Genomic DNA, 25,508 nt, shown 5'->3' on the forward strand with positions numbered 1-25,508 from the left:
GGTTGCTGGCTGGGTTGACGATTTATATAAAGTGCAACGGCAGCCACCGGATGCATGCAACGCAATGCAATAATATAAATATGCTGCCATGCGACATGCATCCCATCTGCCCAAGCCAACCCAGCCCAAACCCTCACACCCTCGCCCTTGCCCCATCCAGCAGCACTGTTTGTAACATTGAAACTCATTTAAGTTGAGCCGAGCTGGGGCAGCATCAGCGAGAATGTCACTAATTAAGCCTAATGGCGCATGAAACATACATTAAAACTAATGTGCAATCCTTGCAATCCTCGCCAATCCTCTCCTAACCAACGAACGAGCCACTGCGTCGCACTGGGACAGAAAGAGAGAGAGAGTCTTACTCTGCTGCCTTTAATGGTCTCTGCCTAATTTTATGCCGACACAATACATATTTTGAACGTTGTTGATGTTGTTGTTGTTGTTGCCGGTCCACAGAGGCACAACAACGACAGCATTTGCCTTTTATTGCGTCCTGCCTCATGATGATACTATTTATTTATATATGTAGGTATATGTGCACAGATTTCTATCTGGAAATGTGTTAGTCAAACTAAATTAGATGTAGTCATGTTCAACATTATATTTGCCAGTGAGTTTACTATAGTTAATATCGAAGGACAGTTCCCTGTGTATAACTTCAAGCCAAACTATTCCGAATTATTAAATAAATTAATATATGCAAGCAAGCGTTAATTTGAGCTTCCTTACACTTAAAATTATATATTTTATTATATTTTAGATTTAAATTTTTACTTTTTTTAGTATTTTTCTGAGTCGCCCGACATCAATTGACATTTCATTTATAAATAAATTAAAAAACTCAACCGTTTATTATTATGATGATGATTATTATTATTTCCTTTTTTAATTACGTTCTTTATTCCAAAGCTCCTCCTTTCCTGTGTACACATAAATCACTTGTTTCGAATATCCTTTAGAAGTGTTGATAAGTGGAAATACTGTAATTGAAGTGGGGATATTAACGTTAGCGAAAAAAATGATTGAAAAGTGTTAAAGTGTTGTGACAAGCTGAACTTTTTTTCTCATGAGGCAAGTCAATATGGGGTAGTTGACACAAAAAAAGTTTTAAGCGTTTTAAATGTAGTTACTGGGTGATTTGCGGTAGTTAATAATCGTCTAGAAAAAATAGAATGAGAAGACCAAAAAATAATTAATGTAATGCGTGAAACGAGTGGATTTGAGTTGGATTGTAGTTTTTTGAGGGGCTTACTTGAAGTAGATTGATTCACTGCTGCGGACTGTATTTAAGGTCCGATTATTTATTTATTTTATTTGTTTAATATATAAATTAAATTAAATAAGTTTATAAGTAACATTTTATATTTATGCTTATTAAATTTAAATTTCTATTTCACCATTTGGTGATTTTACTATTTAATTATGCATTTCAAAGGAGTGCCTAATTTAGATATGTACAGACTATCATTACTTATATCATAACAAATAACAATATTCAATTAAAAATACAAATCTTTTGTAATTAGCTATGCCCCCTTTTTGTAACTTGCTTAGTTGAACTCTCTGCAGTAGCTTGTGGATGTCTCAATTTATATTAAGCTAGTATGAATCCAGTAGCAGTCAATCGATGGACTTAATTCCCCTGAATCAGTAGAAGATCAGTATGGCTTGTTTCCCACTCGCTTGGCGACACAAACACATACACATTGCAGGTGCAAGAAGGTAGTTTACACGTAGCAAGTCCGAGTCTGGGTACGAGGGGTTGGGGCTTGGGGCTGTTGTTATCAACCCCCTGCCCTGGCAGATGCTTGAGGCAACTTAGAACCGGCGAACCGGCCACTAATGAAACATTATGGCTGTCGTAACCCAGCCACGCCGCACAAATCCACTAAAAACGTTTACGGCTTACGTGCAACATGGCTGACTGCCACTGAAGACCACAGCAACATAAGTGGCACGTACGAACGCCAACTGTGGCAACGGCAGTGGCATCAAAAGTGTCCTGGTAAATTGCTGGCTGAAACACGTTTTGTGGGCAGCGACTGCAATTGATTTTTGCACTTGACGTATGTGTCCTGTGTGCCTGGGACATATATGAGGACGTTAAGCAGATCGGAATATTTCTTTCTTATTTTTTTTTTAAATATTTATTTCAGTGTAATAAACAGTTCACAATTCAAATGCATTGCCGCTTCATTGAAGCAATAAATTTAAATTTCTATAAAACGCCATGGAACGATATGAAAACTTTGGACAATGATATATGTATGCGTAGCGCTCGAGAGCCTTCGTCGTCCAAACGGAAGCAGCTTACGCACGGTTGCATTACGACCGGAAGTCGAGCCGGAGGGAGGGGGGAGCCGGTCCGAGGCAAAGTCCTCGAACGAATGTCAACATGTTGATAACAAAATACAAGCGCACACTTTGCACAAAATGTTTTGTTTTGGATACACAATGCTGCAATGAAAAGTTCGTGTTTTTCAACCCACACCACAGATATATATACATATATATACATATATATCTACTCATATTTTAGCAAAACAAGAGCGAAAAGTTGTACTTTCAAGTGTGGGCAATTTAATGCTCTTACCCAACGTAATATAACTCAATGAGTATTTAAGCTGTGACCAGACTAAATAAATAGTCAGTTTTAAATAAAACAACTTTTAACTTGTATGATGGTTGTGTTTCCTAACCTGAGTCAGATTCTGATTGAATTCATCATTATAAATTTCAATAGAATTCATAGCTGAACCTGTCTTAGTTTGGATATATGCTTAAAATCACAGTAGAAATGCACAGAACATAAGAAAAATAATGTATATTGTTAAAAAAAAAGTTATTCGTGGTATTTTATTATTTTATTTAAATGCCAAATTTGTTAATTTGTAAATAATGGAACAAATTTAGTATATATATTCTATTTATTTTATTCATGAATATAGACTTAAAACAGTCCAAAATATTTAAAAAGACAAATTTTTAATTAATATGAAAATAAATATTCAGGTTACAAATCAAATGATCAAATATTTAAATTAAAATGTAAAAAATATAAAATAAAGGCTATAATAAAACTGCTGGTTTTCAAATTTAAACTAAAAGCTTTTATTTCAAAGATTGTGGAAGCCCAGAAAAAATCAATTAGACCAAATATTGTTAAAAGTTAGTCCTTTAGAAAGAGTTAGAGAGAGACAGAAAAAAGAAGGAATAGTCAAATTTCAGAGACAATGAAATCAACGTAGTGTACTTTTGTAATTAAATTATTTTGGACATCTAAACATTTTTCTCTTTGCTGACATTTTTGATGTGGAATTTTTCACTTCACACATGAGTGTGTGGTAAGTGTGTGAGTGTGTGAGTGGGTGGGCCAGAACTTTGGCCTTTTGTTTCATATGGTCACGAGCCAGCTAGCCAGCGAGTCCTTTCGTCAACCTATATGCAATTCACTTGTTTTTTTTCTCTTGCTTTTGATTTGATTTTTTTTTTTTCGTTGTAAGCGCAGGAAGTTTTTTAATGTCGGCTTGGCTTAAAAATAATGATCATCATTTTTTTGAAAACAATAAAGCTCTGTGACGCTTGGCTGACCACGCAAAAAAGTTGTGCCAACAATTTGCCTGAGTTAAAATTAATGAAATTTATTTTTATGTTGCAGTTGTTATGTTCAAGTTTCCATTGTTTTTAGCGGTGCAAAGGGGCTGATGGTCTGTTGAATGAAAAGCTGGTATATATTTTCGTTTAATTTATAGCTGCACTTTAAGGCTTATGCTGCGAATTTTAGAAAGCAAAAGTTTTCCATTGTCAGTAAATAACATGGGTAACATGACTAGAGAAACTGCTAAATCTGTATATGTATCCAAGCGCTCTGGAGATGACTAAGAAAATCCCAGGATCTTAAGCAACCATTGTATATAGATTATTGAATGACAAAGATATGGGTCGGCCCCAAAATACTTTGCGATGTCATCAGCTATGTCAGCTGAGCAATCTATTGTAATCATTGCACTTAGGTCTCAAGTGTAAACAGAAGGCTAACCATTCATGTAATTAATTGTATTCGATATGTTCCCAAAATGGCATGAAAATAGGCTGAGAATTGTCATCTGGCCAACTGAATAATAAATTTTGTAAGAAAAGGGATATAAGTTATTTTATTTGCAGACTTATTTAGATGAATTACAAAAATACAAAATAAAATTAAAATAACAAAATTCAACTTTTAGATGACATACAAAAATTGAAATTAAATTAATATGGACAACATTTAGTTACTTTATCTATTTGTTTAGATGAAATTAAATTAAAATTAATTTAATAAATTTAAATTAAGAAATTAGGAAAAGATTCTTAAATTTTCAACTAAATTGATAATAAATAATATAAATAATTATATGCATTAATAAGTTACTTTATTTGCATTTGTATATATATATATATATTCCTCTCTCATATATACTTTGCCGTGTACTAAAAAACTAATCAATATTTGATGCAAAATTGTATTTGCATTCACTTTAAACAATTCCCCAACTTTATTTGGAGTTCATTATAACTTTTGCCTTAACTATTTTCTAGGTGTAACAATCTCCCTTCTCTATCAAACCCGATATTAACATTAATAATGCATACATTTTTAAGTAATGGTGGTACAAGTTAAGCTTATGAAATAAATTATAAGGCTGTTATTAGTTGAACAGTTGTTGAAAGTTTAAACTTTACTCAACTCATAAATTGTTCATGCTCAGCTAAATCCTTTTCAATCTCTTTCCATTATAATAATTAAAATAGTTTCTAAGGCACTTTCGATCTCTACTAATTCCAGTTTTTATCTCTTTCGCACGTCTCTGTTGATATCTCATTTATAATAATAACCTATCAGCAGCATTCATTGCACTTTCAATTTGCATTCGTAACTTAAATTGAAAATATAATACTATTAACGCACTCTAAGCACACACAAAGAAAGCAGCTCAAGCAATTTGCATATAATAAAAACACCAGCTGTAATATTCCACTCGCATCTCTTGTCCCCGAATTGCATGCAGCATTTTGCATACTAAATAGTTTAGTTTAGTTTTTAAGGTTAACACAGCATGCTGGCCACAATGGAAAAAAAAGTCCTTCGCAACGAACAAGTAATTAAAGCAACGGAACATTGCCAACTTGTTTTTTTTTTTTGGTGCTGTCCTTTGTTTATGCAAATATTCGGCACTAAACAACTTAACCTACATACAAGCAACGCCAAGCAAAGGTTACAAAAATGCACACAAAAAACACAACACACATCTCCGCTCTCCACACACATGAGGCATGTTATATAAGCGCTGCACCAACAACAACAACAGCAGCGCACACGCATGATGCGCCTAACACGCACAGACAACGCACACACACGCACACACACACACACACACGCAAACACACGCACACATGAAAATTGCAACAGTGAGCAATAGACAACAGTGGTCTGTGTGTGTTTTTTGCTTTAAAATGTGTTTTCCATTCTCTTTCAATTTAGCGCTCGGCCTAAAAGTATGCTGCATCATTAGTGTCAAGCTCTTTGGCTGACGCTCATTAGGAGGAACGCACAGCGACAGCAAAAGCGCATTACGAGGGCCAAACGACAAGTTCCTAAGACAAAGCATTCTTAATTACCATCAAGCCAGCAACAACTCAGTCAAGGGCACAAAAAACTGTACCCAACCCCAAAAACAAGAGCAACAACAACAATTGAAACAAGCATGAACCAAAGTTACTTGTGCCCCTCAAAGCTCAGCAAGATGCCGGCGAGCTGATGCGTTCCCCAAAAAACAACAACAAGAACTACATTCATAAATAAAAGGACAAAGGACAAAAGGCGACAAAGACAGATAGAGAGAGAGAGAGAGAGTGAGACAGCGAGAGAGAGAGAGAGAGAGAGTGAAAGAGGCGACAAATTAAGAGCACTTGCAAATTGTTGTTGTCGTCGGGAAATTGATATATTCGATTAGCAATCCAGAAAGTTGAGCAGGCGACAAGGACAACTGGCGGCATCTTCAATTCAGCAGGACGCGCACAGGACACGCCCACTATAACGCCCACTATACCGCGCGCACAGCAGTCGTCGGTGGTGCTGTGTGAAAACAAGTAGAAGAAAATTTACATCCTGTTCGCATCGCATTAGCCCCGCTTTAAGTCGACCAAACGCCGAGTCATGCCTGAGCAGGATAATTACGATGATGAGGTAATTTTGATTGTAATGCTGCCAGCAGCAACATCAAATACACACACACACACACCAACACACGAACACACACATGCAGACAAATAAATATGTTTTATGCATTAATATCATTAGGCATAATTAATTTTAAAGCAAATATTTCAACACGTGTGTGAGTGTGCCCAGCATCTGCCCGGCCCTGACAATATTTTAGCCTTACGAACTGCTTAAGGCCCAACATTTATTATGTATTAAAGGACTTTCAGCCGGAAACATTATGCCTCGCAAACTTCCCTTTTTTTGCATAAGTCTGAAATTACCGCTGGCTGGTGAAGTAAGGAAAGAATTAATTAAAAAATTATAAAAGACAGCTGCATACATTCTTTTTAATAAAATATAAATGTCAAATTAATTAATGACGAACGTTCAAAAGCAAAAATTCTTAGTAAAGATGCCTCGTAGTTCATTTTAAATTACAACATTATTGGCAACCAAAAATTCCAACAACCTACAAATATATTTATGGAACATTTTTAAATATTTGTCCTAGCAACCCAACTGCGGCCTTCATTATTTTGGCTAATTTGTGTCGTAAATATATAAAGAAAATTAGCTAATTAAATTGAGAAAATAACTAAGTAAATAAGTAGACAGTTTGTTTCCTAAATAGTAAATACAAACAAAATGAAATTATGCTTAGGTTTTTATAAATTATACACACACTTTCAATATTTTATTTTGTAAGAAGTGTTAAATATATTTGCATAAGATCGACAATGATTTTAGCTAACTTAGCTAAAGAGAGTTCCTTTTAATTGAAAAATTATGCACTTAAAATTTAAGTGAACTTAGCATTTTTTCAAGATTTTTAAAAATGTTAATATACATATTTGAATATTAAAATAATGTATTTAACTAGCTATTCTCCTTGCATAATGGAGTCCACCGACTCTCAACTAAATTGCATAGTTTTATTAAGAAACATAAAGAGGAAAGGAAGTCTTATTTTCAAATTTAAACCAAAAAGAAATATTGGCTCTGCCACAGATAGAAGGCAATTACGGTAATTTGAACTTTATGGTAAAGTCAAGTCGCGTGAGTGCAACTTGTAGGAAAACTCTGCGATCTCTTAGAAAAAGAGCACTTTAGCATTCTAATTGCAACTTGGACAAGTGCATCACTTTGCCATTGAGTGGGCGTCAACCAGTGGCATCGACAGCAAGTTGAGCTCTCGGCATCATCTCTAATGCTGATGGAGGCTGGGTCAACTTCAGCTGACGCTTTCACGCTTCGCTGCACCCAGTTGGCCAGCGAGGGATGATGGCATCAAGTTAACACTGCTCACTGCTCACTGCTCACTGCTCACTGCTGGCTGTTTGCTGTTGGCAGCCGGAAGCGATGATAATTAAAATAAATTCCGCATGTAATTCAAATGCAAAGCGCTGACACGCTGACAACAATTGCAAATTGCAAATTGAATTATCAGCGCGTTGTGTTGCGTGTCTGCGATTTGCATACAAAAACAAAGTGCGAGCAAAGATAGAAGAGGGGGGAGAAGAGTGTTGAGTAACTTGAGTCGCTCAGATAAGCAGCAATTCACAATGGTGTCTAGTCAGTCAGGCGGAAATCAATTAGCTTTTGTCCGTCTGCACCTCACACACTTTCTATCGCAAAGTGTTGCATAATCCAGGGCGGTTATATTGAGTGCTGACAGTGTTGCCATAATCAATTGTGTTTGCTAATTATTTCAACCTAATGACTGCCACTCGCATTAATCTGTCTGTCTGTCTGCAGGTAATTGCTTTATGATTATATATGCGCAATAAATAATTAATATATTTATTATTCCCTCATGCGGCACATTTAATTACAAGTATCAGTGTTAAATATGCTCATGCACATAAATTTCCTTTTGACACGCAATTCATGCAAATTAACGACTTTTATTTACTACTACAGCTGTGCAGTTCTATATTTAATTTATCAATGTGTCATCAGTGTTGAACATATCAATTTATTTTTACACACTGAACCCAATAAAAGTGGGTAAAAGGGGTGTAATTATTTTGTGCAGAATTATCTAACAAGCAGAAGGAAGCATATGCGACCCCAGAAAGTGTGTATCTTGATCAGGATCAAAAGTCGATCAGATATAGCCACCTACATCTGTCCGAATGAACAAACGAAAGGCTATCAGGTCTACAGAAATTTCAAATTTGTCCAAGTTGATGTTATTAAATCGATAACTTTCCCTGTTTCGCTAATATCGACATATCGATGTCTGTTTTCTGATCAATTGCAAACATTTTTTATGAGGTTCGAATAAGAAACACCCAACTTAAAGCTCAACATTTTTTTTCAATTTGATTTTCATAATAGAAAGGGATAAACTGATAATCGAATACACATATATAAAACTACTAGTTTCAGGGCATCTCCAAGTCGAGTCTCTCTCGACTAGAGCATTCTTACTTGTTTGACATGCAGCTCGTGCAACTGAACAGTTTTCATTTATTATTATTTCAATGCACACTTGTATACATATTATACAATCATTATAATTATTTCCATCACGTGACATTTTAAATTTGAACTAGCATTATAAATATTATATATATAGTTTTTTTTTATAAATTCATTCAACTTAACGACCGTTGGCAGTCGCGACACCTGCTGCAAGAGAGAGAGAAAGAGAGAGATTTTTATATACATATTTATATAGAGAGAGAAAAGCAATCATGGTCGTGTAATGGAAGCTCAAGTGTATGTTGACATAGACGCAAACACAGAAGGCTAGGCATCACACACACACACACGCACACATGGCTACACACAAGGATACAAACATAAGGATGCGCGTGGCAGTTATAGCGAACGCTATGCCATTATGGCCTTGAGCTAAACTGTTGTTGACAACGGCAACCGTTGCAGGTAGGGCGGCAGATCAGAGACCAGGCACAGACAATGCTACTAGCAATCCGGAAAGTCAGACACAGACAGCAACAGCAACAGCAACAACTGCAACAACAACAACAACATGAACGAGGACTGTGACTGTGACAGAGTTGCCTAATGCCATCTAGCAATGGCAATGGCAATACTATGCGTATCCTTTCGCAATGGCGCCCAGAGGGGCTGTTTGTGGATTTTATGTTTGGCAGGAAGGCAGCAAGCCATAAAGATTGGCTTGTAATGTCAGCCGAGTCGTCAATAGTGCAATATTGCTCAGCAGCTTATACAGTTTGTCAGGGTTGCAGGCTGACTACTTTGCAACTTTTTTGCTGTGAGAGCTACTCAAAAATTGAAGGACAAATGTTTTCATACTCTCAGCTATAAAATAGAGTTTTGCAACAGTTCAATGGATTGCCAAATAAAACATGATGTTGACAAAAATTTGCGTGATTTGTGGCAGTTAACCCTAGCAAAAACAATAAATACCACAACACAGACAAAAAGTCAATAATGCTTAAGTAGTCAGCGAGCTGAGCAAATGAATTAATTCTACTTTGATCTTTACTGGCTAAAAGAAAACCCTTTAGCATATTTTCCCTTTCTGCAATTGGTGTCTATTTTAATGCGCTTAAAAGTATGCAGCGTACATTTTTCACTCCTTACTTAATAACTATGGCAACTTATGCAAATAACTTGCGGCTTTCTGGCAACTTTGAACTTTTACACTCTGCGCGCGACTCTGGGCAACAACAACAACAACAAGAAAAAACAACAAAAAAAAGATAGCAAAAGAAAGTTGGCAACACTCTCAGCTCAACCGCTAAAGCAGCTAATGCTCTTAGTTTAGAGTGGATTGTAGAGGAGGTCAGTTGCGGATTGCCACTCATACTAGTGACTGTATCTGTATCTGTATCTGTATCTGTATCTGTATCTGTATCTGTATCTGTATCTGTATCTGTTACTAGCCCTCGGGCAGACTTCATTGTTGGCTGTGGTGCAGGGTGCAGGGGCCGCTCTTTAAGTTAAACTCACTGCCATATAAACGCATTCGATTTAGCTCATAGCTTAGCTGGCACACTCAGGTAACTGCGAATTCAATCAACAAGAACAACAAAACAACAGCGGATAAGTATTCTCCCAAGGGCAAAACGACAATGAAACAAGAACCAAAAGCTTTCTAAGACACTCCAAAAATGGAGGACCCTTTACAGACACATGCTCACATAAGTGAAAAAAATATATGTTATTGCCAACTTTTCTTACATTCCTACAGCATTTACAAATTATTGTTTGGCTACACACTCAAAATTGGCAAAGTATGTTGCTAATTTTAGAAATCCGTGTCGAGTATTTTATTATAATATCATTTATTTGATTTATTTTATATATTATATAGTATTTAAATGTTAATTAAAGGCTGACAGCCAAATATAAATGAAATCATTTTTATCATATTATTCATTGGGTTGTTTGCAGAATAGTTTGTATAGCCAATCTTATGTTTTAATTAATTGTTATAATATTCTATTCGCAAAGACAAAGAAAAGTAAGCCACTCAGCCACTTTGTTTAAGTCAAACGGCAATTTAGCATCAGGCTAATATGAGTACTATATGATTGTGCAACAGATGAGGCTTGTTGATAAAGAAACAAATATTTCAGCCAGATGATATAGTGGTCTACTCTGTAGGATTCTGGAATGTTTACAGCATATAGACGGATAAGTTTAAAGTATCATTGAGAGACTAGTTTGCTAGTAAAAACAAAAAGGAAAACCGTAAAACACAACTTAAGACTTAACATATATATATATATATATCATGGGGTCGCAGACATCTCCCTCAATGTGTTACATTGTCACACACTACACAATAAAAATAAAACACGCTTTGCAAGGGCATAATAATAATATTGTTGGTTTATTTATTTTTATTTTGGCTCTCAAGCCAGAAACAATCAAAATTGTGACAAAACAAAAACAAACAAAAAAATCATTCCCTTCAAAAGAATATCAATAGCATTTTAATACAAATCTGAATCGAGAATTAAATGAATATTTTTCACATTCTAAAATACATTTTAGTCTATGGAAATTGTTGCCATTTTTCACATGAAATAAATTTGAATTGCTATTAATTGAGTTCAGTTTATTTTTGTGGCAATGATTTAATATCTCAAATATTGACATCATCTTTGTTTTGACAGCAGTTTGGCTGAACAGCACCGTCAGCTATGCCTAATTGCGAGCCATTAAAAATTTATTGAAACAAATAACGCGCATACGCCCTGTGGCTGGCGCTTAGTTATTTTGGCTGAGCACAATTGGCGCCTGAGGCCTGTCAAAATTGATGAGGGAAATTACTTTTAATTCTTTTAACGTTAACGGCAACTCATCAAGTTGAGTGTTTAAATTAAATTTATGCTCGCAATATTTGCATATTTACTTGCGACTTTCGTCGCAATCAAACTGAGTGCTTTTTCTCCGCAGCTCCAGCTCGAGCCCGAGCTCAAGTACATCCTTGAGCTCGCGTATATTCAAATAATAATAAATTCATTTCAATTAAATGAAGCATGCACGCCCCGAGCGGTTATTATTCCGACTTTATGATCTATGTACAATACACAAACAATAATAAAAGCCAGCCAAACTTTTGGCCACAATTCGTATGATATCCATTGATATGCGCGTAGTTTAGTTTATGTTGTTATCGGTTCCATTTCCGATGCTTCAGTCAGCAATCAATTGTTGCCACAGTCTGAGAGAGTGTGTCTGTATAAATAAACATGAGGTTATTGCCCAGGGCGCACTGCTTGCAACTGCACTAATTGCATTGGTTGCAAATATTTATGCATCGGATAGCATGAAGGGAGTAGCATGTAAGCTGTGCTAAATATTCAGGGTTGTGAATCCTGCTGAAAACCAATTTAATGCCTGATTTGTGCATTGAATAGCTTCTGCTTGAACTACAATTAAGACATAATTATGATTTTATGTATTATCTATTAGTGGATGTTCGAACTCTGCTTAATTAATTAATTATTCAGTAATGGGAATGTATGTATGCTTTGTTGGCATGATTGAATAACCAGTTGGCTTAATGCCTGAATGATCCTGATTCCCAATAAGATGTAAAAATGCCCGTTTTGAAGATACCATTCAAATATATAAATGAATAATGTATTTCAAATTAGTTCTTATCGGCTAGGGAGATATTAGTTTTGAAGTGGCCAGTCATCAATCCAGACCTGAATCTGAATATTAAAGAGAGATTCAAATGAAGAACGCAAGTGAAGAGCTAAAATTTACTATATATCACGAATGGGCCTATATCAGCCTGCCTACTCCGCAATATATATTAAATTCAAAAACATTTCGCATCAATAATCCTAAATTTAAGTTAGTCAAACATGAAATTGAAAAATGCTCACTTAATGATTTGCATCGATTTTTTTTTGAATATACAATAATATATGAGATCCATTCAAATCTGTTTCTTATTATATGTATTGGTATAGGCAATAAAATTGCATACCTAAAACTTCTTTTAATTTTTCAGCGTTCATGAAAATAAAGAAATTAGAGAATGTACGTATAATTATTTTAGTGAGGTATTTTTTGTAGACATGTCATTAATATCCAAAGGAATTATAAAGAATATTTAATATTTTTTTAAGAAACAGGCAGACATGAATATGTATATTTTGTCGGCTATTAACTCCTGTTCAAGCAATTATAATGTTTACAGGGTACACAAGAGAGAAAATCGGTGTCAGCGCGTACGAGCCTGCGTGTCTGAATAGTTACCGCAATTTAGTGCAAGTTGCTGAAGTTGCCCCATTTCGTGTTGAGCAAAAATGCTGTTGAAATATTTTGTTGTTGCCGTCGACTACATTAACTATGCATTAAGCGTAGGGTTTTTCGAAAAGAATTGGCTGCCTGTTAATTTGTATGCATACAGGCATTAAACTTGTAGACTATTTGTACATACATAAGTATATGTGTTTTAGCTGTCTAACTTATGTTGCGGCCATATAAATTAGTCAAGTAGCCATTTTGCGGACAGGTTCAAGAGCCTAGCGGCTTAGTTCCATCTGCAAATTTACTCACATTATACAGACAGAAAAATCTTCAGACTGCAGAAAGTTGAAGTCCTTTTAAAGATGAAGAGAATGACAGGACTTAAAAATATTTCATTGCAAGAATAGCAGCCTTAAATAAAGTTTGCTTGACTTGTGACTTCTCATTTAACTCAACAAGCTGCGCCTGAAGTATATCGGGGAATAAAAATGGAAGAAAATAAAATTATGATAAACAACGAAGAACACTTGACCTGTTGCCCTAAAAGCTTATTGAAAATAAACATTTATATTGTTTAAACTATAAGAATATTTGTATTTCAATAAGTTCTTGAATAAATTGAAACATTTTTTCCTGTGTAGCATTCGGAAGACATTCCAAATGCTCAATGAATCATAAGTTTCGGAATCAAGGATTCCTCTAATGGCTTGCCTAAATTGCATCCTTTTTGGGGGCCTCGCCATTTTAGTCAATTATTGGGGTCCGTTTATTATTTGTGGCCGCTGATTTTGTGGGGCACAAATGTGCCGCACGTGGCTTTAATGGCGCTGCTGCTCGTTTTAAAATAATTATTCTAATGTTACACATTTCTCTTTGTTGCCTCCTCGCAGTTGGTTTCCAGCAATCCCAATCAGCGCAACTGGCGCGGCATTCTCATCGCCCTGCTGGTGATCATCATTGTGCTGGCCTTGATTGTTACCTCGGTGGTAAGTTTAACACAATGAGTTTCAATATTAATCGTAACTGGTTTTTGTGCTAAATGGTAAATGGTAAACTCAATACTAACTTCATAATTAAATTTCGCTCTTGAAGAGCTGTAAGCTAAATACAAAAGATAACTCATATGCAATTTTGTACAGTAAAAATAAACACTAACACTAGATTTAACACTCTATAAATTCACACTCAATTTACTAGTACAGTGAATACTCTCTAAATTAGACATCGATAGTCATTCAATGGGAGAGTGGGAGTTACCTGATTTAGATATGTTTTGAAATATTTATAATCATACACGAGAAATCCATTTTGTAAATAAGCATACATATATATATTTATATATAGATATATATTGTTCTCCATTTTTCGGGAAAATCCTGCACTTTATTTTATAAAGTTATAACTGTTAAAGAGGCTGCGTCAGCGAGAACTTAAGGCGTACCGAAAAATATTCAAATAAAATACAATGATTTAACAGAAAATGAGATGAGCCTAGATGGAGTATCTGTAAGAGGAGCTTCCACTGTACTTCAAATGAAAAAGAATACCGAAAACCAAAAGAAAAACACAAAAACCTTAAATGTTATGCCTGTAAATACGTTGCGCTCATTTTTGTCTCTTATCTTTGTTCATTTGTTTATTTCCTTTGTGCCTGGGCTGCGTGATATTTGTATATACCCGCCTCCCCCCAACACCACCACCACCACCACCACCACCACCAATACCACCGCTCCGAAATTCTTTTTTCCATTTTTCTTCTTTTTTTCCCCACTTTGTGTTTTGATGTTGTCGTTCACTCGTTGTTTGTGTGTCGTGTTTTTTGTTTGGTACCAAATTGTGTGTTGTTTGCGTGTATAGAAAACGACATATAAAATTTCTGCATTTATCAAAAAAGGTGCTCCTCACGCCCCCCGATGAGGGCCCACGCGTCAAAGGGCAGCGCATCAAGCTGCAGGACATTGTTGACGGCATCTACGTGCCTCAACGCTCCAACGGCAGCTGGATAGATGGTGAGTTGAGCATGTTAAACGTTCAATGAGTTCCTGATAACGATACGTGTATTCTTTACCTACTAAATCTCTCTCTCTCTCTCTATCTCTCTGTCTTTTACTTTCCGCCTTTACTGCAGCCGAAGAGTTTCTGTATCAGGACCAGTTGGGTCGCATCTGCCTGCTAAATGCTGCCAATCGAACTGAACGCGTCCTCATGTCCAATGTGACATTTGTAAGTACATTTCCACTAACAGTCAGTAGCAAACTACACTCAGAACAATAATCGTGCACTTTCAGAAGTGAAGATTGAAACTTTATGAAGACCTACATTTTTATTTGTTTAGTCCGAGTTGGATTTTTCTAAAATGAAGAAAAGCAAATAGATTGCTTTTATTAAGCGTTGACAACAGCTTTCAATACAATTTTTGAAGTTGAAAATATTTGTTTTTAATAAGAGTTTTTTAATCAATACTTAAAACTTTTCTGAAAACGCAAAAGAAAAAATTTTGGGATTTTCAATTTAGGTCAAGCATTTCGAATTTTAAGAAATTTCTCTTTTGAAGGTTTGAAAATTATTTCTAATTATTTTAAATTTCTCAATTCAAGAAATTTCTTTTGAATATTAAGTAATTATTTCTAGAAGCCAAGAAAACTGACAGTCTTTAAGATTAATAATAATTTACTGACACATAAAAAGTTTACAAGAAGCTGTTACTATATATGATTTGTTTATCAGGTCGATTTTTTTCCGAGTGTACACACATCCACATATGCACACACACACACATATAGACACACATCTCCTTCAATTCGCATTGCTTATCTGAATGAGTCAAATAAATATTTGTATGCAGCATGTTATTTACGATTGGGCGTATCTCAAGTGTACACACTTGACTTGGCAGCCAAAACAGTTGCCAGGCACTGTTAACTGCCACACAAAACTCACCAAAGTAGGCAAAAAAAAAAAAAAAAATACAGAAACAAAAAACCAAATGGGTAAAGTTATATCGCTTTGCCATAACGATAAAAGCAAAAGCTTGTGTAAACAACAATATAGTACGGGTAGAGAGTTGAGGCTCATTTTTCTTCAAATGAATAATGCGCGCTCCGAAATTGAAAAACAAACAAATAAAGCAACCACATGTCTGTGAATGATATAGACAGCCCCCTCTCACGAGTAGGGGTGCAATTCAGTGCCAAGTTTTGTCAGCTGCCAAGACGTGAGCACTTTGGGCCAAATGCAGCAACAAGTGCCACAAACTGTCAGCCGCCAACTGCCGACTGCAATTTGGAAAGCAATCGCTTGTGTCAACACTTGCCACTTGGCAAATAATAATTGTAGCTTCCGCAAAAGGAGCTCTTCCCAGGACCACAGTCAAATAGAGAAATGGAAGCTAAACTTTAATAACTAAACGTAACTAAAATTAGCATTCTACAGTTTGACTCAGTTTTACACTACCCATTTCAGATATACATTTCAAGTTCAAATTAAAGTTAGAAATTAGTGATATTTACAGAAGAAATGCAGATAAAGTAGGTAAGAAATCTGGAGGCATTATAAACTGTTTTCACGTAGCAAAAGTAAAAATAACTCTGTTGCCTGCCAGAACTCACTCTTAAATTGTTATCTAAAATCCCCGTTTAATGAGCTCGAAAGGCGCATTTTTGGCTATTAAAGGCTATCTGGCGTACTCAAGCGATTAATTTACAAATAAAGGCAGCAAATCTTAATTAGAAATGTGCCAGGTGAAAATGTATCCCAATCCAAGTCCAAAACAGAACACGCGCCACGCAAACAATTTCAAAATTTTAATTAAAATTACGCATACGCAGCGCTTGCCAATTATAAATTCAAACTCACATTTTAATGGCAAATTGCAACGTTTATTCGATGTTAATTTAACGCTTAAAACGCAAGTAGCATTTCAATGAGTACACATAACTAATAACAATATATGTATATATTTATATATTGCACAGAAAAATTTGTCGCCCTTCACGTTCAGCATATCGGCAGACAAGCGTTATCTGCTGCTGGCTCAAAATGTAGTCAAATTGTTTCGACACTCGTATTTGGCGCAGTACACGCTCTACGACATCCACACGAGGTAAGCCCATTACACTTAGTGAGGGGGAGGAGTGGGAGGTGGTAGTCACCCAATCTTGATGAGTCTCAATTCAATAAGCATACAAATCCTTGCGCAGCGAAACCATCAAACTGCGCCTCAATCCGCATCAGGACGAATGGCCCTATTTGCACTTTGCCCGCTTCAGCAGCGCTGGCAATGCGCTCATCTGGGTGCTCAACTATGAGATTTACTATCGCCAGGAGGTGCGTTCCACGCACGCCTATCGCATAACTCACGATGCCGTACCGGGCGTCGTCTATAACGGCATTCCCGACTGGTTATACGAAGGTGAGCATGCCCAGACTTCTTATTTGCCAGGGTTGAAGGTAATCGTAGAACACATTATTCACTTTTTGTTGTTGCGAAATTGTTAAATTATAATGAAAGCAAATATTATTTCACAAATGAGCAGTGCAATTAAGATCGCAAAACAAGATTATATATTCTTTGATTGAAAGCATTTCTAACAAACTTAATTCAACTCACTTAATTCCCATTTTTTAAATACACACTCATGATTTCAGAGTAATAATCTTAATTAGCGGCTAAAGTTAATATTTAATATTTTCTATTCTGGAATTGAAACAACTACTTTCTATGAATATTTAAATAAATATAATTGAATATTGAAGAAACTAAGGAAAATAAATTTATGAGCTGGTTTCATATTGAAAATTTTAAATATAGGAAAATAATTGAAAAAAAACTGATTATTTCAAGCATATAAACAGATTAAAATATTCAATCTTATAATTGAAAATAGAAAATATTACTTTACCTATGAAAAAAGCATATAAAATCTAATTATTATTATTTTTGTAATTGTAATTTAATTACTCACTTTAATTTTTCGATAAATTTATAAATAACTTGAATTTTAAATACAATTTAACATTTTCATTTTCAACACCTTTAAATTTGTCAACTGCTTTTAGTCCACATTTATTAAGTGAATGTATTTGCACTTTTTTCCAGAGGAAATGCTGCACACAAATAATGCCATTTGGGTGTCGGACGACGGCCACCTGCTCCTCTATGCCAGCTTCAACGATACAAACGTGCAGGAACAGCACTTTGCCTGGTATGGCACCACCTCATCGGGAACCGCTGGCGGCGCTGGAACTAGCGGAACGGCAAGTGGCACTGGCCATGGTGTTGGAAGTGGTGCCGGCGGTGGTGGTAGCTCAGCTGCTGGCACTAATCCGCATGCCAACTTGTACCCGGAAATTAGATCCTTACGGTAAGTCGTCTGCCTGTCCTTGGCTATATTACTTTTCGATTAGGTGTTAACGATGTGCTCGTGGCTGTCATTAGCCCGAAAAGTGCTCAAAATTCATGAACTTGCCCAGACTCGACAAATGCACATAGTTTTTGGTTAACCTAACGATGAGCCCAGGTGAGCGGGTGTGTATGCGACGACATTTTTGGAATTAAAATTAGTTTGGAGCAAGTTTTGTGGGAGACCCACTCCGGTCCACAAACGACAGTTGGAATGCTCTCAGATACCTCGCCACTTCGCCCTTCCACGACCTACTGTCAGTTTGATTTGATAAATTGCCAAATGCACAAAAGGTTGCCAGAAACTGTTGCCCCTCAAGCCAGAGAGATTACGTAGCTGACACAACTGCCGCCTAACCTGTTGTGTTAAGTGTAATGTCATCATTTGGGGATTACTAATGTAAATATGTGAGCAAGGCCAGATATTCCATCTACTCTTAATTGAATATGCAAAACTTAAGCCATGTGAGCCTGAATTCACTTTACTCAAATTGAAAGCAGATTACAATCGATGGCAAACGGAATTCAACTTGATATTCACAAAGTTAATTAGATTCTGTTGAATACTATGAATCTATCCAAGGATCTATTCTTTGTCGAAGATTGTTGTGTAGTTATGTGACTTTCCTCAGACTAGTGAGCAATTTTTTTCTAGTTTTTAGAGTAGTTTTAATTTCATTGCAATTTTTTCTGAGTGTTATGATTATCTTAAAGACTAAAATATATTTTATTTTATTATCATTATTTTCTTTTCAATTTTAGGTGAGTTGCTTTGGTTGCTTACTGTTTACCCTGTTCTTAAATCATTCTTTTTTTTTCATTTCCATTCTAATTGTTCACAGATATCCAAAGCCGGGCACACAGAATCCCACAGTCACTTTGCGGGTAGCAAACCTATCGGATCCGCAGAAGATACACATCGTTGACTTGAAACCGCCGAAGATTTTACAAAAAGAGTGCGTATTGTTAGGAGAGGATACGATTAAACGATTCAACGATTACTAATCCTTATCCGCTCTCTGTTGCGTATGATAGGGATCATTACTTTAGCAGCGCCAGTTGGGTGAGCGGCACAGAGATCGCTGTGGTGTGGCTCAATCGACCGCAGAACATATCCGCGGTGAGCGTCTGCCGGAGTCCCGCGTTCGCCTGCATTGAGGTATGTTGCAATGTGGCCTAATTAGGCCATCTCATATGCTCATGTGCTCATGTGCCGTCCCGTCTATCTTGTCTCCCTGTGTCCGCCAGACCCATCGAGTGAGCGGCGATGGACGTGGCTGGGTGGACACCGTCTCGGTGCCATTATTTGCGTCCAATGCCAGCGTCTATGTGGCCATATCGCCGCTGCGAGACGGCTCGTTTGGTAAGTGGGCCATATGCCAATTTGGCTTTTGTTTCGACCTCAACTCACTGACCACAAATCCCCACAAAACATACGCAAACCGACAGGCTATTTCCGGCACATCGTGCACGTGGACATTGACAACAATCGCGTGCTGCCCCTCACCCATGGCCCCTACGAGGTGAACCGACTTCTGCACTGGGATCAGCACGATAATTGGATGTAAGTATCAAGCGGATGCCGCAAAATTCAAAACTGAATCCCAAATGAGGCACACTTCAGCTAACGCCACTTTCTGAGCACCCAACACAAACTGACTTTAATGTCCGCAACGTGAATGATTATTTGCAAAAGTGTTGGCTATTAAAATAAAGTGCAAGCAGCAACGTGAAGCTGAAGCTGAAACTGAAACTGAAACGGAAACTTAAGTGAAATGCGCCACAAGCAAACTTGGTAGAACAAAAGGAACACATTTTGGTTGGTTTTCAGTCTAAAGTGTTCAACTTGAGCGTTGAATAAGCCAACTGTATTAATATTTAATGCTGTTGCACTTAGCAGCAAAGGAAAGGCTTAAGGCTAATGCCGCGAAACGTGTGCAAAGCAAATGATAAATGAAAATTAGGAAAGAATTTAGAATGTTTAATACAACCTAAAGCCATTAAAATTATCCACTTTTAAAAGTGTAATTTTATTGTGTAGCAGTTGGACCAAAAACAAATGGAAAAATCAACGACTTTTAATGTATATATATAGGATAATTTCCTACATTCACATTCGTAACATTTCGCGATTCCATTAGTTGTCTCCGTTGTCGTTAACGTGTTAGTGGCAATAATGGCAGTTACCGCATGATTTAAACATAATTTATTATACTGTCAACCCATTAAAATAGTCAAAAAGGGTAAAATGGTTATAAGCAATGTTTGTTATAGGCAGATTGACGTATATACTCATGAATTTCGGGTCAGAAATGGGTTTCCAACTTTAAATATAGTATTGTTCTAAAGGGCAATCCCTGGATTTGGAAAATCGGATCACTTTTGACGAAAGTATGGCAAATTGATTTCTTATTGCAATAAAAACACTAATTTTAAATATATAGCTGAAGAAAATCGTATCTTCGTAATTATTAATTTACACAGCAGCAAAGCTCAAGTATTTTATAATAGGTACCTCCTCCTCAGGGTACCTACTAATCGAGCACTCTCGACTCAAAGCATTCTGACTTGTTTATGATGACATTATCGTATTTAATAGCGATAATTTACAGTGCAAACATAAATCGTTTGTGTTGTCTTTCTTTGGAGCTCATTTTAGTTAAAGTACTTGAATTTGTAAGCCTGAAAATTATTTAAAAAAAAGTGATTGTATGGTATTAAGTTTGGGTGGCAGGATAAGCTTGTTGTAGAGTGACTTTAATGCTTAAGGCAGATTGAGTACATTGTGGTAGGAGTGGGACACTACGGATAGTAATAGGGCGTTGGGAATATAATTTAAGTAACTCATTCATCAAAGGGATGAAAGTCACTATTGCTTAAATGAAACTCAATTGATAAAACAGCGAAAAACAGTTACAGGACGAAGTACAAACTACAAATTTAACGAGAGCTCTTACTTACTTGACGATTGTCAAATAAAAATCTACACATTTGATTTTCTATTTAAGATAGATTAGTAATTTCCAATACACGCCCATTATTTTGCTTTCTGAACTGAAGAGCATTTTGAAATTAATAAATAAAATAAATTGAAGTAATTTATAAATGTAAAGAAACTAAAATATCTATTAAGACCATATTTGTTAACAATATTGATCAAGAAAAGAGGGAAAGTTTATCTATTGATACAGTGATATTTGCCAAAATTATTGTGTACATATTGTGTACAACATAAAAATTTAATTTTTGAAAATTAATGAAAAGCAGTTTTTTGAACTCAAATAAAAGGCTAATTTGTAACATAAATATTAAACAAAAATTCCAACTGAAACTTAAGTTTTCCAGTCACCAGTATAAGGTTAATTTTTGCCACAACTGTTCAACAAAAACTCAAATGGAAATTAAATTTTCCCTCCAATATTTTCTCCAACTGTTTCCCTCTTAACAGTTATTTTCTGGGCACACCGGAGCGCCTGCCGTCGCAGCAGCATTTATATCGCGTTTCGGCGCTGCCCGCTCGACAGGGACATTCCCTACAAGTGCCGGACTGTCTGACGTGTCCGGCAGTGATGCAGCGCAGCGATGGCTACGACGAGGGTCACACAAAGCCGCCACCAAAGCTGGTCACTGCCTGGGACGACGATTGGGAGGACTCAGAGGAATCGGACACAGCTCAGCAGCCGCCGCCGCCAGCGATGCCCGTGGAGCAGCAGCGTCAGGGGCGGGGAGTGACCCCACCCAGTGATTGCCTATATCATGAGGCTCAATTTGCGCTATCGCTGCGAGCGCGTTATTTGCTGCTGGAGTGCCTGGGACCAGTGGTGCCCAATTCCATAATTTATGGCCTGAAACATCCAGCCGGCGGACCCAAGGCCAAAAGGCAGAGTATGACACAGGAGCAGACGCAGGCAGAAGGCGAAAGTACAGCGGAGGAAGTTCGAGTTGAGCCCAAGTCACAGTTTCTGGAGCTGCTCGTCACCGTGCAGAATAACACGCGACTCAAGGAGAAAATGGCAAAAGTGGCGCTGCCGCAGATTAAAACGTTCCCGGTCATGATCTCCGGCGGCTATCACGCCCAGGTGCGTCTCTATCTGCCGCCGGTGCTGCGCGAGGATGAGATTACGCGTTATCCCACCATCTTGCACGTCTACTCAGGCCCGGGTACACAATTGGTCACCGATCGCTGGCACGTCGACTGGAACACCTATTTGGCGGGCAGCAAGGATTACATAGTCATCGAGATCGATGGACGCGGCTCGGCCGGCCAAGGCTATCAGCTGCTGCACGAGGTCTACAAGCGTCTAGGCAGCGTCGAGGTCTCCGATCAGCTGGAGGTCAGCGAATACCTGCGCGACAATCTACACTTCATTGATGCACGCCGCATGGGCGTCTGGGGTTGGAGCTATGGTGGCTACACAGCAGCCCTCGCCTTGGCTGGCCAGCAATCGATCTTCCAATGTGGCATCAGTGTCTCGCCGGTGACCAATTGGAAGCTCTACGGTGAGTCATATTTGGCAGAACATTTTAAACACTCATTAGATTAGATTTAAAGATTTGCTTATCTATTCTTTATTTTTTATCTCAATATTTATTGCTATTTTTCTTAACATTTTACGTTCTTAATTATTAAGCCATCAACTTTATGCAATTTTTGATCTGATTATGTTTTTCAGTGTTGTTTTAGATTTATTTATTTTACATATCTTTAATTTTTCTCATTTAAAATTTGAATTTAATTACTCACTTTTAATTTTGATAATTTAATTTGTTAATATAATTTTAACTTTTCATGTTAATTTATTTTAAATAATTTTTGTTTAATTTGCAGACTTTATTTAGACCACATTAAACAATCTAAACAAATAAATAAACCGTTCCAATCGTTCTATTTTATTTGATTAAAAAGTAAAAGCTGAATTTTAATCCATGTAATGATTTTGACTCAGATTATAGGATTGTATTTAATATTAGTATTTATTCTATTATTTATTTAATAGGCTCCAGTTGGATAGTCTGAAACATAAAATATTTATTAAATATGAATGATTTGAATAGTTAAAAATGCCTTTATTTTTATCATCTGTATCTCACCAGACTCCACGTATGCGGAACGTTATCTGAGTTTTCCGAACGTAACCGACAACTACAAGGGCTACGAGGAGAGCGATCTGTCAAAATATGTGGACAACCTGCGAGAGCGTCAATTTCTGCTGGTGCACGGCACAGCGGATGACAATGTGCATGTCCAGCAATCAATGGTGCTGGCACGTGCCCTGACCAGCAAGGGTGTGCTCTACAAGCAGCAAATCTATCCGGACGAGGGGCACAGTTTGTCGGGTGTGAAGCGGCATCTTTATCGCTCGATGACTGCGTTCTTTGATGACTGCTTCAAGAAGCTGGTGAGTGTCGGGTATTGGGATTGTGCTTTGTGCACTATTTTGTATATATTCTCTACCACTCTCCTACCATATCTCTCTATTTCTCCTGCTCTCCACCATCTCCATCACAACAAATATCATCGCCAAACGCCACAACAATAACAACAACAATCACAACTCGCATACATTTCACATCAACATTTTCCATTGCCATTTTTGGATATTGTGATAATAATTCGCATAGCTCGACCAGCAACAGCAAAATCAAACAGATTCCATGGATTTCCTGGACTTTCATAGTTTCTATGGCGGTTAATCAATGATCGATTTTCCGACATAAAGTACTAGGTACAGTCGCCGTTGTTATCGTTGTTATCAATCGTCGTCGTTGTTATTTGTTGTCATTCGTAGACTTCTCTCCGTTTCGCTGTTTCAATGTCTTGTTGAGCGTTTTACGGGGTCTCTAAGTCAAAGGTCATTTTATTAGTTATTTTCATGAGACTTTCTGCTCTATGTTTATATCATTTTGTTATTTTCAAAATCTCTGTCTATGGCATGATATTTGGCTTGATTCAATTATTTTTAAAGCTTCCATCGTCTACCAATAAGAGTTACCAAGATTTAAAACTTCTTGTTTCTTTCTTTCTTATTTTGTTTTGCTTCCAATTTTCCAAAAATTAAATAAACTGATTTTCAAACCAAATGTGATATGAAAAATAAATGTTCTTAAATTAAATTTGCTTACCAAAAGTTTATTTGATGTGTTTTGCTTTTATATATATTTCTTTTCATTTCGTTGAGCAAGTTTCTCTCTGTTTTATCAAAGTTTTATTTATTGCTAGTATTTCTTACCATTTTGAGTTTTGTACGCAAGTTTCCATTCAAGTTTTGCCTACTTCACTTTCGAATTTTTTTTTCCTTAAACCAATTGATGGCTATTCCGTATGTATGTGTGCGTGCGTGTGTATGTGTGTATGTGTGTATTTTGGGGCTTGTCGTTTGTTGGAAGCAAGTCAATGTCTTTTCTTTATATGTTTTCCTTTTCTTTTTCTTCCTGAGTGTAAGCACACACACACACACACACAAAGACACTTGGTAACACACACACACACTTCCACACTTGCTACTTTAACCTGAATGTTGCTTATGCTTTGATTGTGTCTTTAATTTACATAATATCTCTCTGGACGTATCAGTCGAATTCAATTCGAAACTAACTCGTAAAAATTTGCTCTTAACGTGTTTAACAAACAGGTACCACCGGAAACGAAAGCTGGCCTGGGCAGTGGCGGCGATATGCAGCAGCAATAAAACAGCAACAGCAACAAAAATAGCAATAAAATTTGTTTTTTTTTTTGATAACAGCGGCGCGAAGCATTAAATGAAAGCGAAACGTGCTCTCGAAATGTTTGCGTAAATTACATTAAATGTAATTTATTATGAAAACACACGCACACACATCTAAATACAAACAACATTCGAAATAGCCATTCCGACGCGCCAGAGTTGCATTGAAAAGTTCAAAATGAGTTCGCATGAACGACCAACTGAACTGAACGAATGAGCCAAGTCCTTAATATCGTTCAATAATCGATCACAAAATTGTTCGTTCTGTTCCCTTGAGCGCAATTATCAATTATGGATCGACATATTCGTCCACCAAAACTTTGACTACTGGAGCTTGTTCGTTCAACTGAACTACAATGTACAATATTCTACTACACACAGCCCCAAATGGTGACAGGAATAACAACAACAACTTCGTGAAACTGTA

General features: G+C 36.7%; 1 protein-coding gene across 3 annotated transcripts; it reads left to right on the forward strand.

Annotated features, from left to right (window-relative positions):
• The first annotated feature begins 5,920 nt into the window (after positions 1–5,920).
• LOC6566737 (inactive dipeptidyl peptidase 10) lies at positions 5,921–25,508 on the forward strand. Of its 3 annotated transcripts, none has more exons than XM_001992998.3 (14): positions 5,921–6,226; positions 13,846–13,941; positions 14,850–14,964; positions 15,084–15,178; positions 16,930–17,057; positions 17,155–17,366; positions 18,054–18,318; positions 19,199–19,312; positions 19,392–19,515; positions 19,605–19,719; positions 19,806–19,920; positions 21,805–22,856; positions 23,451–23,755; positions 24,989–25,508. In XM_001992998.3, the coding sequence occupies exons 1-14, from the start codon at positions 6,197–6,199 to the stop codon at positions 25,043–25,045; spliced, it is 2,823 nt and encodes a 940-aa protein (XP_001993034.1). In that variant the 5' UTR covers positions 5,921–6,196; the 3' UTR covers positions 25,046–25,508. The 3 variants fall into 3 exon arrangements, with proteins under 3 accessions (XP_001993034.1, XP_043070568.1, XP_043070567.1); XM_043214633.1 differs by lacking the exon at positions 24,989–25,508 and adding an exon at positions 23,979–24,376; XM_043214632.1 differs by lacking the exon at positions 24,989–25,508 and having other exon boundaries at positions 23,451–24,047.

This window comes from Drosophila grimshawi, unplaced genomic scaffold (genome assembly GCF_018153295.1).
Source record: "Drosophila grimshawi isolate 15287-2541.00 unplaced genomic scaffold, ASM1815329v1 contig_1377, whole genome shotgun sequence".
NCBI classification, from domain to species: domain Eukaryota; kingdom Metazoa; phylum Arthropoda; class Insecta; order Diptera; family Drosophilidae; genus Drosophila; species Drosophila grimshawi.